Raw genomic sequence first — 13,243 nt, 5'->3', positions numbered from 1 at the left:
TCCAGTCGTTGTAATCTTCTATCTAGAAAAACTTCAGTGCTTTTTACCTTGAACAAATTTCAAGCAGAGTTGGTTTAAAGAATATAGTTTCATTAGTAAGTTCTAATGTCTGATTTCAGTGACTCGGGACAGTTTTTGGGTGTTTTGTTTTTTGGCCTATGTCTATGTGCTTATCTCCTGAAGCTGTAGTTAGAGGTAACTGTGAGCCCTGGTGGTGGCCCTGCATTTGCTGAGATAGGGTTTCACTGTAGAATACTGGAATGTACTACAAAGCCACCTGATTTCTAAACATTTTTGAAACATTAGGATAGGGTTTCCAAGATACAAAAATAGGATATACAGCTATTATTTGCTATAAGTAATTATTTCATGTGGAAACAAATCGAAATTCAAACCTCAGATGAAGCAACAAATCTGTTTTCATGCTCTGCTTGACCCTTTAGGTTGTTGGAAAGCGAAGTATTGTAAGGATTTTCCCCTTCTGGTTTATTTTATGTATGTCAGTACACTGTAGCTCTACAGATAGATGGTTGTGAGCTTTCATGTGGTTGTTGGGAATTGAATTTTTAGGACCTCTGCTCACTCCGGTCAACTCCGCTCACTCAGTTCCTGCTTGCTTTGGCCCAAAGGTTTATTATATAATAAGCACACTGTAGCTGACTTCAGACACCCCAGAAGAGGGCGTCAGATCTCAGTACAGGTGGTTATGAGCCACCATGTGGTTGCTGAGATTTGAACTCAGGACCTTAGAGCAGTCAGTGCTCTTATCTGCTGAGCCATCTCACCAGCCCTTCTTTTTAAGTACTTGGGTTAGACCCCATTCATAGTTTTCCATCTGCTTACATCCACCTTTCTGCTCTTGGTTTTATGGCAAAATAAACAAAATACATGGGGTTGTTCAAACCTTTTGTTTAGAAATGTTAGCAAAAGCACAGATTCATGTACTTGAAGCTATCACTTAGGACTGTCCTAAATTTTTGATTCCAGATCAGGCCCCCTCTGCCTACTTTACAGCACAAATGCATGTAGTATGCTTAAATATATGGGAAGCAAAACACATTGTAGAGATGACACCATCTGTGTTAGCCGGTGCAACTTTTATCAAACTAGAAACACCAAGTTTTTGCAGGGTGGTTTTTTGTTTTTGACAGGCTTGCTGTGTAGCCCAGGCTGGCCTCCAACTTGAAACAGTCTTTTAACCTGAGTGCTAGGGTTATAAGCTTGCATCACCACACCTGGCTGAATTTATTTACTTTTTCATCATTGGAGATGGGACCTAGAGCTTCAAGCCACTGGAGTAAATCTCCCAGCACATAAAGATAATTTGTTTTATGTGTGTGTTGGTGCTAAGGATCAAACTCAGAACCTTGTTTTAAGCTAGCTCAATTGAAAGCCCACTACAAAAGGTTTTTGTTGGTGTATTTAGTTTTAGGGATAGTTGTGCAGTCAAGGCGTGTACATCACCATGCTCAGAAAGATAGAAATTCTCAACCAGAAAATGAGTAGAAGGAAAAAATTGATAAAACCAAAAGTATAATAAGTGTTATTTCCTTGGCAACACATTTTGAATGGCCAGAATAAGCAGCAATTCTGTCATCTTGGTGCGGCTGTACTGGTTTGTCTGGTGGCTTGGGAAAGGTCTGATATCTAACATTTCTTGCTTCATCATCCCAAATGTAATATCAGAGTAGGCCAGAGATTGAGTTTGCAGCCTCAAGCCCTTTTATTAGCATCAATCCATTCAGAAGGGTGCAGCCCTCCTGTCTATAAGCAATTCCCTGTAGGCCCTATCTCAAAGATGAGATCTATTCATTCTTACTTCCTAGGCGGATAAGGACTCTTTCTAGGTTTCTCTATTATACTATTTTCATGAATGGATTAATATTCCTTCAACTTTAAACCTTCAAATCTCAGAGAAGCTGGAACGTAACAAAACACATTTATAGTGAACACCTTTCATACAGATTGAATTAACATTTTATTTACCTTGCACATTTCACACTCATGCTTTTTTAACCCTAAAAGTATTTCAGCATGCATTTTTCATGATCCCCATAATTATCAAAATCAGAAAACTTAACATCGATACATTTTCATCTATAATCAATATTAAGACTTCCATCAAGCATGTGGTTCACACCTGCAATTCCAGCATCAAGGAGGTGAGGGACTCCCAAAGTTTGGAGCCTGGACTGCAGTTAGACCCTGTCTTGAAAACAATAAAAAAGGAATCCCTTTGATCAGGGCACAGGACAGCATGAGTCCTAAAGTAAACTCTTAAAGCATGACTCAGAAGATGGAGATTAGAAACAATGGCAGTGGTTTGTAAGTTAAAGAAAAGGTCCATGCAAAATAAACTAACCAGGGCTGGTGAGATGACTCAGTGGATAAGAGCACCAGACTGCTCTTCTGAAGGTCCAGAGTTCAAATCCCAGCAACCACATGGTGGCTCACAACCATCTGTAATGAGATCTGACTCCCTCTTCTGGAGTGTCTGAAGACAGCTACAGTGTACTTACATATAATAAATAAATATTAAAAAAAAATGTCTTGAAAAAAACAAACAGGGCTGGTGAGATGGCTCAGCGGTTAAGAGCACCGACTGCTCTTCCAAAGGTCCCGAGTTCAAATCTCAGCAACCACATGGTGGCTCACAACCATCCGTATCAAAAATCTGATGTCCTCTTCTGGAGTGTCTGAAGACAGCTACAGTGTACTTACATATAATAAATAAATAAATCTTTAAAAAAAAAAATAGACTAGCCAGTCCTTAGGCACTGATGTAAAACTAGATACTAATAATTTTACTGGGTGTTGAGGAATGGCCCTACACACAATTAGCACACACTCAACTAGGGTCCCAGCCTTTTCATTGTTTTTCAAACCTAAAGATTTAATTCTTTATGTGTTGATTTGCCTGCATGTATGTATGTGAACCACGTGTGCACTGGAACTGGAATAAAACCATCATTTGGCTGCTGGGAGCAAACCCACATTCTTTTGGAGGAGCAACCACTGCAAATACTCTTAGCTGCTGAACCATCTGTCAGTCACCACCACCCCCCCCCACACACACCCACACAAGAGTTTCTCTGTGTAGCCCTCTGTCCTAGGATCTCTAAAGCAGACTGGTATTGAACTCAGAGACCTGCCTGCTTCTGCCTCCAAAGTGCTGGAATTAAAGGTGTTGAACACTACAACCAATCCTTGCACCGCCATCCCCACTCCATTTTAAAAAATTAATTCATTTGAGACAGGGTCTTACATCACCCAGGCTGCCCTTAAATTTATTCAGCAGCTTGGGCAGCCCTTGAACTCAAGATCTTCCTGCCTCTTTTTTTTTTTTTTAAAGAATAGGGACTTTAGGCTTTCCCTAGCACCCAGGTACACTCCAGTTGTCTGAGATGGTAATGTGTGTCCTGATCTTGTCTCCAATTCCTGAACTCAACTGACAAAATCTCAGTCTCTGGACAGGGGTAACTGCTAGAGACCTACACTAGGTGTAGCTGGAGCTACAGGCACGCACCACATAGGAGCTTCTTTTCACCCTCAGTGACACAGTTGAAATTCAGAGCCTCAGGCAAGTAAGTGGTCCACCACTGTATACACCCAGGTTTATGCAAAAATCTATTGTGGGACTCTGGATGGGGCAGAAAAACAACAGCAGTAGCAGCAGCAGCAACAACAACAACATATCACTTAAAGACAACTTAGGAAAGGGTTGCAGATACAGAACATTTAGGTGGTACAGTGTTTTCCAGCATCCTTAACAACCAGGAAAGACACTTTAATTTTACTAACAAATTGTTTACATTCAACCTCTGTAGCTGAACGCTTAAGTTTTTTCCATACTAAGCAGCAGCTGGGTGTTCAAGTCAGTTCTAACACTACCTGGAGTTATAACACTAGATCCCACAAATAAAGAGCAGTCTCCTAGCCTACTCCAGCTTTGGATGCAGGTTTGGGACCTGTGGACTTGACAGGTCTGGCTGGGTTTGCTAATTTACTGGAGTGGCTCACAGAATTCAAGGCAACAGTTTATCCATTCCAAAGGCTGTTACAAAAGATACAGAATAACAGCTTGATGATACAAGGAATAAGGTCAAGGAGGGTTCTGAGTCCAGAACATATGTGTCCTCTGGTTCTTTCTGCTATGATGACACTGCCTTTCAAATGGTAGGCTTGGCCTAAAAGATCCGTCAATGTCTTCTTCCCCTACTGCTTCAACACACTGCCTTTTTTGTATCTCCCCAAATATTTTAGACCCTCTGACAAAAATCACTCATTCTCCAAGCCTCATTTCAGTGTTAGATTTCTTGTCATACACTTTCAGAGTACTTAAATATTCGTGCAATTATCTTATCGTATAAAATATGAAAAAGAAATCATCTGGGTTTAGTGGTTCACACCTGTAATCCCATCATTCGGGAGGCTGAGATATGATTATTTGTTGGAGTTTGAGGCCAACATCAAGAACCTGTCTCAAACGAAAGTATAAAAATTACAAGCGATTATAAACTCAACTAGGCTGTGAACTCCATTAGGGTTCCATTACTTTGTTCAAGTTTAGTCCTAGAAAAACAAGATCTAGTACTTGCTTCGAGGTCAAAATATTTGAATGCACCCAAGCGAGGCGAACGGAGCCAGACAATTGAAAAGCTTAACTCATAAAGTAAAAGTTCTAACGCTTTCATCATTCTCCCTACCTCCACGCCCAACAGTTAAGAACAAATCACGCATGCTCTCAGAAACCTTGGGTCTCTGATCTCGGGCAACCCCCGAATCCTTCAACACCCAAAAGTCCCAAATCCAAAGTGAACCCATACTAGTTAGCACTGAAACCCTTCTTCACCCCGCGCAATCGATCGGCTCCAGCCTCGGCGAAGTTCCTGATCTCGACCTAGCGGTCAAGATTCTGAACTTTTGTTCGCAAAGCCACGATGCACACAGCCCACCGCACTGTATCAGCGAGCCATAAAGTTGAACCTCGTTGCGACGTTTCCTCCATGCTTCCCTAACGCAGTCGACCCCACGCTCCTACGTCCATGAACAGGACTTTGCGCCGCAGAGCTTCAGATGCTCATTCAGATCAAGGGGGAAGAACGAAAGACAACGACCACGCACTCTCTCTCTCTCGCCCTTTAAGAGGCACCCCCATTCTAGCCCGTAGAAGCTGGGGAAATGCTCGCGAGAGCCACGGAGCTCAGCCCGCTTCCTCCTCCTGGAGAGCCGGGCCGGAAGGAAGACCGTCCCTCCCGCTCCCCAGCCCATACCTCACAAGGCAGCCAGGCCGCCGAGGCAGCCAATCAGATTGCCTCTTGTAAGCGGAGGCGCAGAGAGCCAATGGGAAGTCGCGGCGCGCGCAGAGCCTCTCGTCGTCGCCCCGGCCCCCTCCCTTCCGCCCGCCGCCTTCCACTCCGCCCCTGGCGGAGGAAGTGAGATCAGAGGCCCCATGTGAGCGGATTGCAACACATGCAGCTGCCTGGAGAGAGGGAGCCGGTGTCCTACGTCAGAGCCGCCGCCGCCGCGGAGCCGCCGCCGGGGAGGAGCAGCCGCTGCCGCCCAGGACTGGGCCCTTAGGTAAAGCGGGCGTAGGGAAGGCCGGCGCCCTTGTGCGCCGGGCCGTCGGGGCGGGGAGAGGAGGGCGGCTCGGGGGATGGCGAAGAAGGGGGCCGCTCTGCCCCAGCGGCGGCGCTAACTCTGTGGTCTTGGTGTCTCCCGGCCCCGCCGGGCCGCTCTAGGGAGGAGGAGGCGAGAAGATGGCGGACGACCCCAGTGCTGCCGATAGGAACGTGGAGATCTGGAAGATCAAGAAGCTCATTAAGAGCTTGGAGGCGGCCCGCGGGTGAGCGCTGCGTCCGGCACCCCCGTGCCCTCTTGGATCCCGGACCCCTCAGGATGGCCGCCCCCGCGCCGCATGGCCGGATGAGGAGAACCCGGCACTAGCCAACTCCCGCCTTCTGGACCTCTGGGTAGTAGCCTCTGACTGGAGGGCGAGGGTCGGCGCGGCTGGCCGGGAAAGAAGTCCTTACTCCTCTTGGTGGTAATGAGCCTCTGGCTCCCACGGCTCAGATCGCTCGGCCCCCTCTCCGGATAAAGCCACTACTACTTTTGTATTCCTCTCGGGCCTTTAAATCCAACTCCTCACTTTTCGGGCTCCTGGTGCTGCCACCCAACTTGGGTGCTGTTAGGAGAAAGTACTTGGCGTTCCTTTCCGAACGCTCTACCCTGATTTCCTCTCGCTTCACGTTCCTCCAACCAGGCCTCATTAAAATGGCCTCCCCCACTTGGACTTACAAGTCCTGTGTGGGTGAAGTTTTAATAGGGTGTAAAAAGAGAGTTGACCAAAAGAGATCTTCTTCTTGGCTCCCCTTTATTTTTCTGGGTCTTAGACCTCTCCGAAGATGACTTGCCCTAAGTTTTCTAGTTACCCGGAGCTTCCTGGGTTTAGCTGTTCTAAGACCCGCCTATAAACCGAAAATGCCAGCGTGTGCGGGATGGAGTGGTGGTGTTTTGTCTGTTATGGACATAGTCCAGAGAAATCCAGGTAGTAGAATCCCTGATGGCTTTTCGGTGGAACTTCTTGGGAAAAATCACTCTCCAGTTGCCTGATGGAGTAACAGTGCTTAAAACTGACTAAAAATGAGCTTTCTTAAGTTTTCATTAGTGAGTCTCTTAAGTGTTTCTAAGAAGTTGTAGGTGTGTGAGTAAACTAGGTTGAAAGTAGCCATATGTTTGTTTTGTGTGAGAGTGTGCCAGAGGTATTTGTGTTCCTTCCATGTGTTGCTATGTGTGGTTGCTTTCCCAGTTACAGAAACTTTTTAGTACTTGGGGTGTCCTCACCCTAAAAGTGGAACATTATGTATTCCTGCACTCAGAGCATTCTTATAACAGAGTGACGTTCCTCAGATGCCCTGTGGAAATTCAATGTCAGCACACACACGATACATTCTGGTTTTCAGCCCGAGTTTGTCATTGATGTGTAGGTTGACACTGATACCTTTACCACTTTAGCACTACGCTCATTAACTTTTTTAAATGGATTCCGGTTGGTTCCTCTTAGTGCATGGTTTTAAAGTGGTGGAGTTTCATTCTTAATAAGTGAGGAACATTAATTTCTGTTTGGGATTAGACTTCTGAAAGTTTGGACATATTTGGTGTGTTGCTCATTCCTTTGATGATTGTAAAAACTTGAGTTGAAGGTAGATTTTTTTATTATTATTATGATTATTTCTTAGAATTTTTTTTAACTTGAATATAAAGACTTTCTAATAGGAACCGGTACCATGTGGTAGAATGGAAATAAAATCCCAATGTAAAAATATATCATGAGTGTTAATAGAGGTAGTTGTTCTTTGTGATGCGTAGAATTAGCCAGGTACTTTTGTTTCAGTAGGCTGTCTTCTGTTGTTACTTGAAGCTTTCTGTTTGGTATTGACACTTATGAATAGCTGCTGTTAACACTGTTACAAGTTGAAACTGAACCTGTAGGTTGTCTGGGTGCTTTCTTAGGTAGTTTCCTGGATTAGAATGTGGATACAATGCATTCTCTGAATTCCTTACTAATTTGTCTGGGTGAGGTAACATTGAAGAGAACACTGCTTGCTAAGTAATATATATTTCTCCTGCTTGATGAACAAATTCATTCTTAGATTTATTTGTTCCTAGCCATAGTTCCCAACTAGAAGTTTTAAAGCTCTCTTAAAAGCCTTTGGAAACTTTATTTTCTAGTTTAGAAAAGTTCAGTAAAGTTTGAAGGATTACACTGTCTAAAATAGTGTATTCTAGGAATTCTAAACAATGTGACTTAACATTTTGCTGTACTTTGCTTAATTTTTCGAGGATTCAGTTGCACCCTGAGCACATGGTAATTAAAGGCCTGTCCCTTTCTGGTGTTAGTCAGGGAATCAAAAGTTTATTGTATGTGGCTGGGGAACTTTTTTTCTTATTACAATGGCAAGATTTAATTTAATTCTGAGTTGTGTTAGACTTTATGTTTTCATAGTGATTTATACCAAAAAATAATTTTTTTAAAGCCCTTTGGCCTCTACCTCATGTGGCTGGCTAAAACTGGTTTGCCCTCCTGGTCTGCTTTTGTCCCCAAGGCGCCTGGCTAATACTAAAGTATTATTAGGATGCTTGTGATGAACTTAGAGACAAATTGCATGGTAAATGGATCCATAGGCACCAGTGTTGGTGTTCCAGTTGGGTTTCCGTAGAGAACAAACGCGTGTTGTCAGATGCAGGTAGCACAGACAGAGGTAGTGATGGGTGCCTAGAGTTGTTTCTGAAATGAAAAGGAACTTGTGAGCTAGATGATGTGGGTCTGCCTCCCTCTGTCCCATTAACTTTGATTTCTCTTCTCTTTGTATATTCATGGCCAACTTTGAGGAGTCGACTTTCTCCTACCTTAAGTCAAGTTCTGGGGCTAGGGGTTTTTTATTTGTTTGTTTGTTTGTTTTGTTTTGTTTTTTGAGTCAGATTCTCACTGTAGCCTTGGCTGGCCTGGAATTCAATATATAGCCCAGGATGGCCTCCACCAGCTCATAGAGAGTTACGGGTATGTGCCATCACGGCACCTACCCTAAACACTAATTTTAATTTTAGCCAGAATAAGTAATTTTGAAGTTTACTCAGTCAGTATGTGGTTATCTTTTGGTATATAACCAAATGTAGTACGGTTTTAAAAGAACTACCCACAAAATGGACTCAATAGTTAAAACACATTGAAAGGATTAGATAACCACAAAATTATTTATTGAGCATTTAGTCATAGACGCTTTGGAGTAATACATTGTCATTTATTATTTACAACAATAAACATCACCATTTGATGCCCAAGGTAAATGAGGCTGAGATTTTAGATAACCTGCTGTCTTGAATGACATGGTATAAAAAAGATGAGATTAACTGCAGAGGTCTATTTGACCTATGATAGGCTGTTCTAAGCTTTGGTTTCCACGTGTGTAATTGTATAGTAATCTAAATATATGCAGACCCTAATTTGTGAACTGGTGTGCTGTATTTTGTGTTCTCTAAAATCTCCAAGACTAGTCCTTTGTTGTTTTGCCTTATTTGAGACAGTTAATCTGTGTGGCCCTGCCTGTCCTGGAACTCACTCCGTAGATCCGGCTGGCCTCACCTGCTTCCCTAGCATTGGGATCAAGGGTGTGCACTGCCACCGCCAGGCTGCAAGACCAATCTTAAAATTTATTCTGAGCCCAGCAGGCTGTATTGTTTGTGAAATGGCATCTGTCTGCAAAGGCTAGAGTACTAAAGGGAGAACTCTGTTCTCATAGCATCCCTGTCTCATAGCGTGTGGTTTAAGTTGGCTCCACTGTGCCTGCTTTGTTGTCATTTAAATGAGGACGAGTATGTTGTGTGTATGTACTGGTAGGATAATGAGCCCGTTTTCATTCATATATATATATATATATATATATATATATATATATATATATATATATATATATACACACTTCCCTTCACAATCTAGTTTGATTTATCTCTCCAAAGTTGGCTTATAAGGAAAAATATGTACATAGCCAAAATGAATCTAGGACTATGTGAGTTGAACCACAGTTGGTTTCAAATAAGGAACTTAGAGCAGATGGACATTACTAGGCCTTTTCAGTTTTCTTTTTGAGATAAGGTCTCCTTTATTCTGGGCTGGGCTTGAACTCTTGATCTTCCTGCCTCCATTTCCCAAGAGCAGAGATTATAGGTATGAGTCATCCTGACCAGCATCACTCTAACTGCCAGAAAAAGGAATGGCCCTTAGTTCAAGGTCAGTTGACTACGGGAGACTGTTCTCACACATTTTTCTCCTACTCTCCCTGGGAGAAAAAAGGGAACATTTTCAAACTAGTGAATTTCAGGAAGTTTTGTTTTTACTTTATTTCCTCAATGTTTTTTAAAATTCTTTGAAAAAGGGGTTTTAAAGATATTTTAATAAGGTTTAAGCATTAGGGTAAAGAGAATGTGTTACTCAAAAGAAAGTAAGATTCACTCAGAAAGTGTTGTAGGCTCTCAGAGAAGTCTGTAAGAAAGTAGCTTTTCATAGTTTTGTTTTGTTTTGTTTTTTTCTTTAGTTTTTCGAGACAGTGTTTCTCTGTATAGCCCTGGCTGTCCTGGAACTCACTTTGTAGACCAGGCTGGCCTCGAACTCAGAAATCTGCCTGCCTCAGCCTCGTGAGTGCTGGAATTAAAGGCGTGCACCACCATGCCCGGCTCTTTTCATAGTTTTGTCAGGGTGGTTGTAACTGGGCTAGGGATCTAGCTTTGTAATAGTTACAGTGGTAGTGTGTATGGTTTTCAGCACTTCCTCCAAACAGAAAGTTCTCAAAGTGATAACCTTACAGTCGCTCTTTTTCATCATTCCTCTCTCCACCCCTCCCTCCTCCTTTCCTGTTTTGCATGCCCTGCATTTGCAAATATGTTTGAAGGAGGATATTAGAGATTGAACTCAGGCAAACAAGGACTCCTCCACTGAGTGAACATTCCAAGCCATTTTTAACAAAACTGGTTTTGATACAAAGGGTTGAACTTTTTAGGGCCTGTCCATTCTAGCAGACACCCTGCCTGTTTCTAAGCCACAAACCTCAGACTTTTGGGGATCAGAAAGGATCTCACTCACTTTGTACTCCTAGCTTGTCTCAGACTTGGCAGCTCTCTTCATAGGCTTTCATATAGCTACCTAAAGCATTAAAGACTCAGCCTCTGAAAGGGGGTTTTAATTCATTCCTTAGCTTGTGTGCCACACTGCCATCTCTTTTTTAAAAAGTTCTACAAGAATCAATGATTAGAATATTTATGACTGGGGAAGAGGTGAATACGAAACAAACTACAGGGGTCTGTTAGGGCTATTCTTTTAAGGTTTGATTTTTATGCATAGAAATCTTGAATTGGTAGTAATGTTTGGCATAATGAGGGATAAAATGTCTAACACTGTATTTCTTATATAGTGGGTCTTGCTGTGTAGCCTAAGTTTACCTCCACTGACTATTCTTTGGCATTATAAGCATGTGCCACTATTCCTGGCTGCAAATGTCAGTGCTTTCCTGTTACTTACACATTGGTCCTTTAGAAATATCTTAAAGGAATAGGTCTAATGGGACAGGAGTAATTTAACTACCTGTGAAGCTGAGGCAGGACGTTGTTGCATTTTCAAAGTCTGCCTGGGCAACTAAATGACATCCTGATTCAAAATATAAAAAGCAGTTGTGCTGTCACTCTGGTATAGTACTTGACTAGCATGTTCAAGGTCCTGGGTTCAATCCTTTACCTCGTCCTACCAGAAAACAGGAAACAGAGATAACCTAATGGAGCATTGTATTAAGAGGTGAGAACAGAGAGACGGGGTTCAGAATAAAGTTAGTGGTCAGGCAGTTGCCTAGCATACACAAAGGCCCAAAGTTAATTCTGAGCACTGAAGGAAAAAAAATATTAGGAGACTAGTAAAATAGTTCAGTTAGTAAAAGTACTTACAAACTTGAGGGCTGTAGCTCCCACACAAAAGCTGAGTATGCTAGCTTACCCCTAGAACTGGGGGCCTAGAAACAGGAGAGTATGGGCCTTGCTGGCCGATCAGTCTTGCTGATTGAATTCCAGGCTCAGCAAGAAACAGTCTCAAAAAAAATATGGCCGAGAGCAATTGAGAAAAACCATTGTTAACCTCTGTCCTCCCCATGCATCTACACACAGAGAGATGTGGGCAAAGAGGAAAGGGGTTGATGAGAGCATCCATAATAGGATGTGGTGATCTTCCTTGGATACCCTTCCACACATCTTAATTCAGAACTAATCTGAACAGCTGTAGTATTCTGGACAAGTGTCCTATGTTCTGTGAATCTAAAGGACAAGCAAGCATTCTTTGAGTTTCAAGCCTTGACAGACTTCACATTGTGGTAGGAGATATAGTTATTCTCCCAAGGAAAGAAAACTCTTTAGACAAACTCCTCAGAAAGCAGAGTACAGTGTTAGACTACATTTAAGGCAGACTGTAGTGCCGGGTGTGGTAGCGCACGCCTTTGGTCCCAGCACTCACGAAGCTGAGGCAGACGGATTTCTGAGTTCGAGGCCAGCCTGGTCTACAAAGTGAATTCCAGGACAACTAGGGCTACACAGAGAAACCCTGCCTCAAAAAAACCAAAAAAAAAAAAAAAAAAAAAAGGCAGACTGTAGTAAGATTTGTCCAGTCCTTTCCCTACCATACCACATAGACCAATTGGATCCTTTAACGGGAGGAATATTTTTCTCTGAACTTCGAAGTTGAGGGTATTGTTGTATGCCAGTTATGGTAAGATACTTGCTTCAATTATTAGCTTTATAGCAGGGTTTTTAATGGTTTGGATTCTGCTTGAAGGTTGTGAAGAAAATTTTTGCCTGCCCATTACCAGGTCTGTCCAGTTGACCATTTCCAGCAACGATTTCCAGTCTGGCCTATTCTCCAGGAATCTCAGAATAGAATCTTCTCCTAGGATACATTCTGTAGGTGTCTTTTCATTCTTTAGCAGCCTGCTATCTGAAAAGGGAGCAAGGAGCTTGAAGGGTTCGAAGCTCTTTTCTATCATGTTAGAAATTATGTGTGACTTCCCACTCAGGCACCAGGAGCTTGGCGAGTCTGCCTCTAATAACAGGCTTTATTGTTGCCATATGGTATACTTTGGGCCCTTGGCTACTGTCTTCCTTCTTATTGTAGCCCTTCCTATTATTCAGTGTTCAGTGGGCTTGGCATTTTGGGATCCCTGACAATTCATTCTTGCTATACAGATAATCTGGGGCTATTGGTCCATGTTTGGCATTTAGAAACAGGATTTTGCTTTGTTGTCCAGACTAGTCTTGAGTTCTCCACAATCCTGCCTCAGCCTCCCATGTGCCAGGATTATAGGTGTCTTCTTTGATGCTCTTTTTTCCCCCTAGTTTTATGTTTTATTTTGTTTTTGAGACATGGTCTCTCTGTGAAGCATTAGCTTTCCCAGTACTCAGTACACCAGGCAGATCCACCTGCCTCTGCCTCCCAAGAGCTGAGAAATCAGGTGCATCCCTACACCTGGCTATTCATTCTCTGTGTATCCCTGGCTGTTCTAGAACTCACTTTGTAGACTAGGCTACAGAGATCAGCCTGCTTCTGCCTCCTAAGTACTGGAATTAAAGGTGTGTGCCACCACCACAACACTAAAAATTTTTTGTTGTTTGTTTTTGTTTTTAATGAGAACCTGGTCTGCTAGCCATCCCTGGAATG

General features: G+C 42.9%; 1 protein-coding gene across 2 annotated transcripts in view; it reads left to right on the top strand.

Moving 5' to 3' along the window:
* Positions 1 to 5,405: 5,405 nt before the first annotated feature.
* Etf1 (eukaryotic translation termination factor 1) overlaps positions 5,406 to 13,243 on the top strand; it is a 29,224-nt gene continuing 21,386 nt past the window's right edge. The window contains exons 1-2 of one of the 2 annotated variants that reach the window (XM_030250436.1): positions 5,406 to 5,580; positions 5,742 to 5,972. Coding sequence is in view for 1 of the 2 variants with exons in the window: in NM_144866.3 (NP_659115.3) it covers positions 5,760 to 5,845 (86 nt within the window). In the remaining variant the exon portion in view is untranslated. The remainder of the gene's footprint in view (positions 5,581 to 5,741; positions 5,973 to 13,243) is intronic. The other variant, NM_144866.3, reaches the window with a different exon arrangement.

This window comes from Mus musculus, chromosome 18 (genome assembly GCF_000001635.26).
Source record: "Mus musculus strain C57BL/6J chromosome 18, GRCm38.p6 C57BL/6J".
Lineage (NCBI taxonomy): Eukaryota > Metazoa > Chordata > Mammalia > Rodentia > Muridae > Mus > Mus musculus.
Note: the sequence above shows the minus strand (reverse complement) of the source record. Positions and strands in the feature narration are given on the sequence as shown.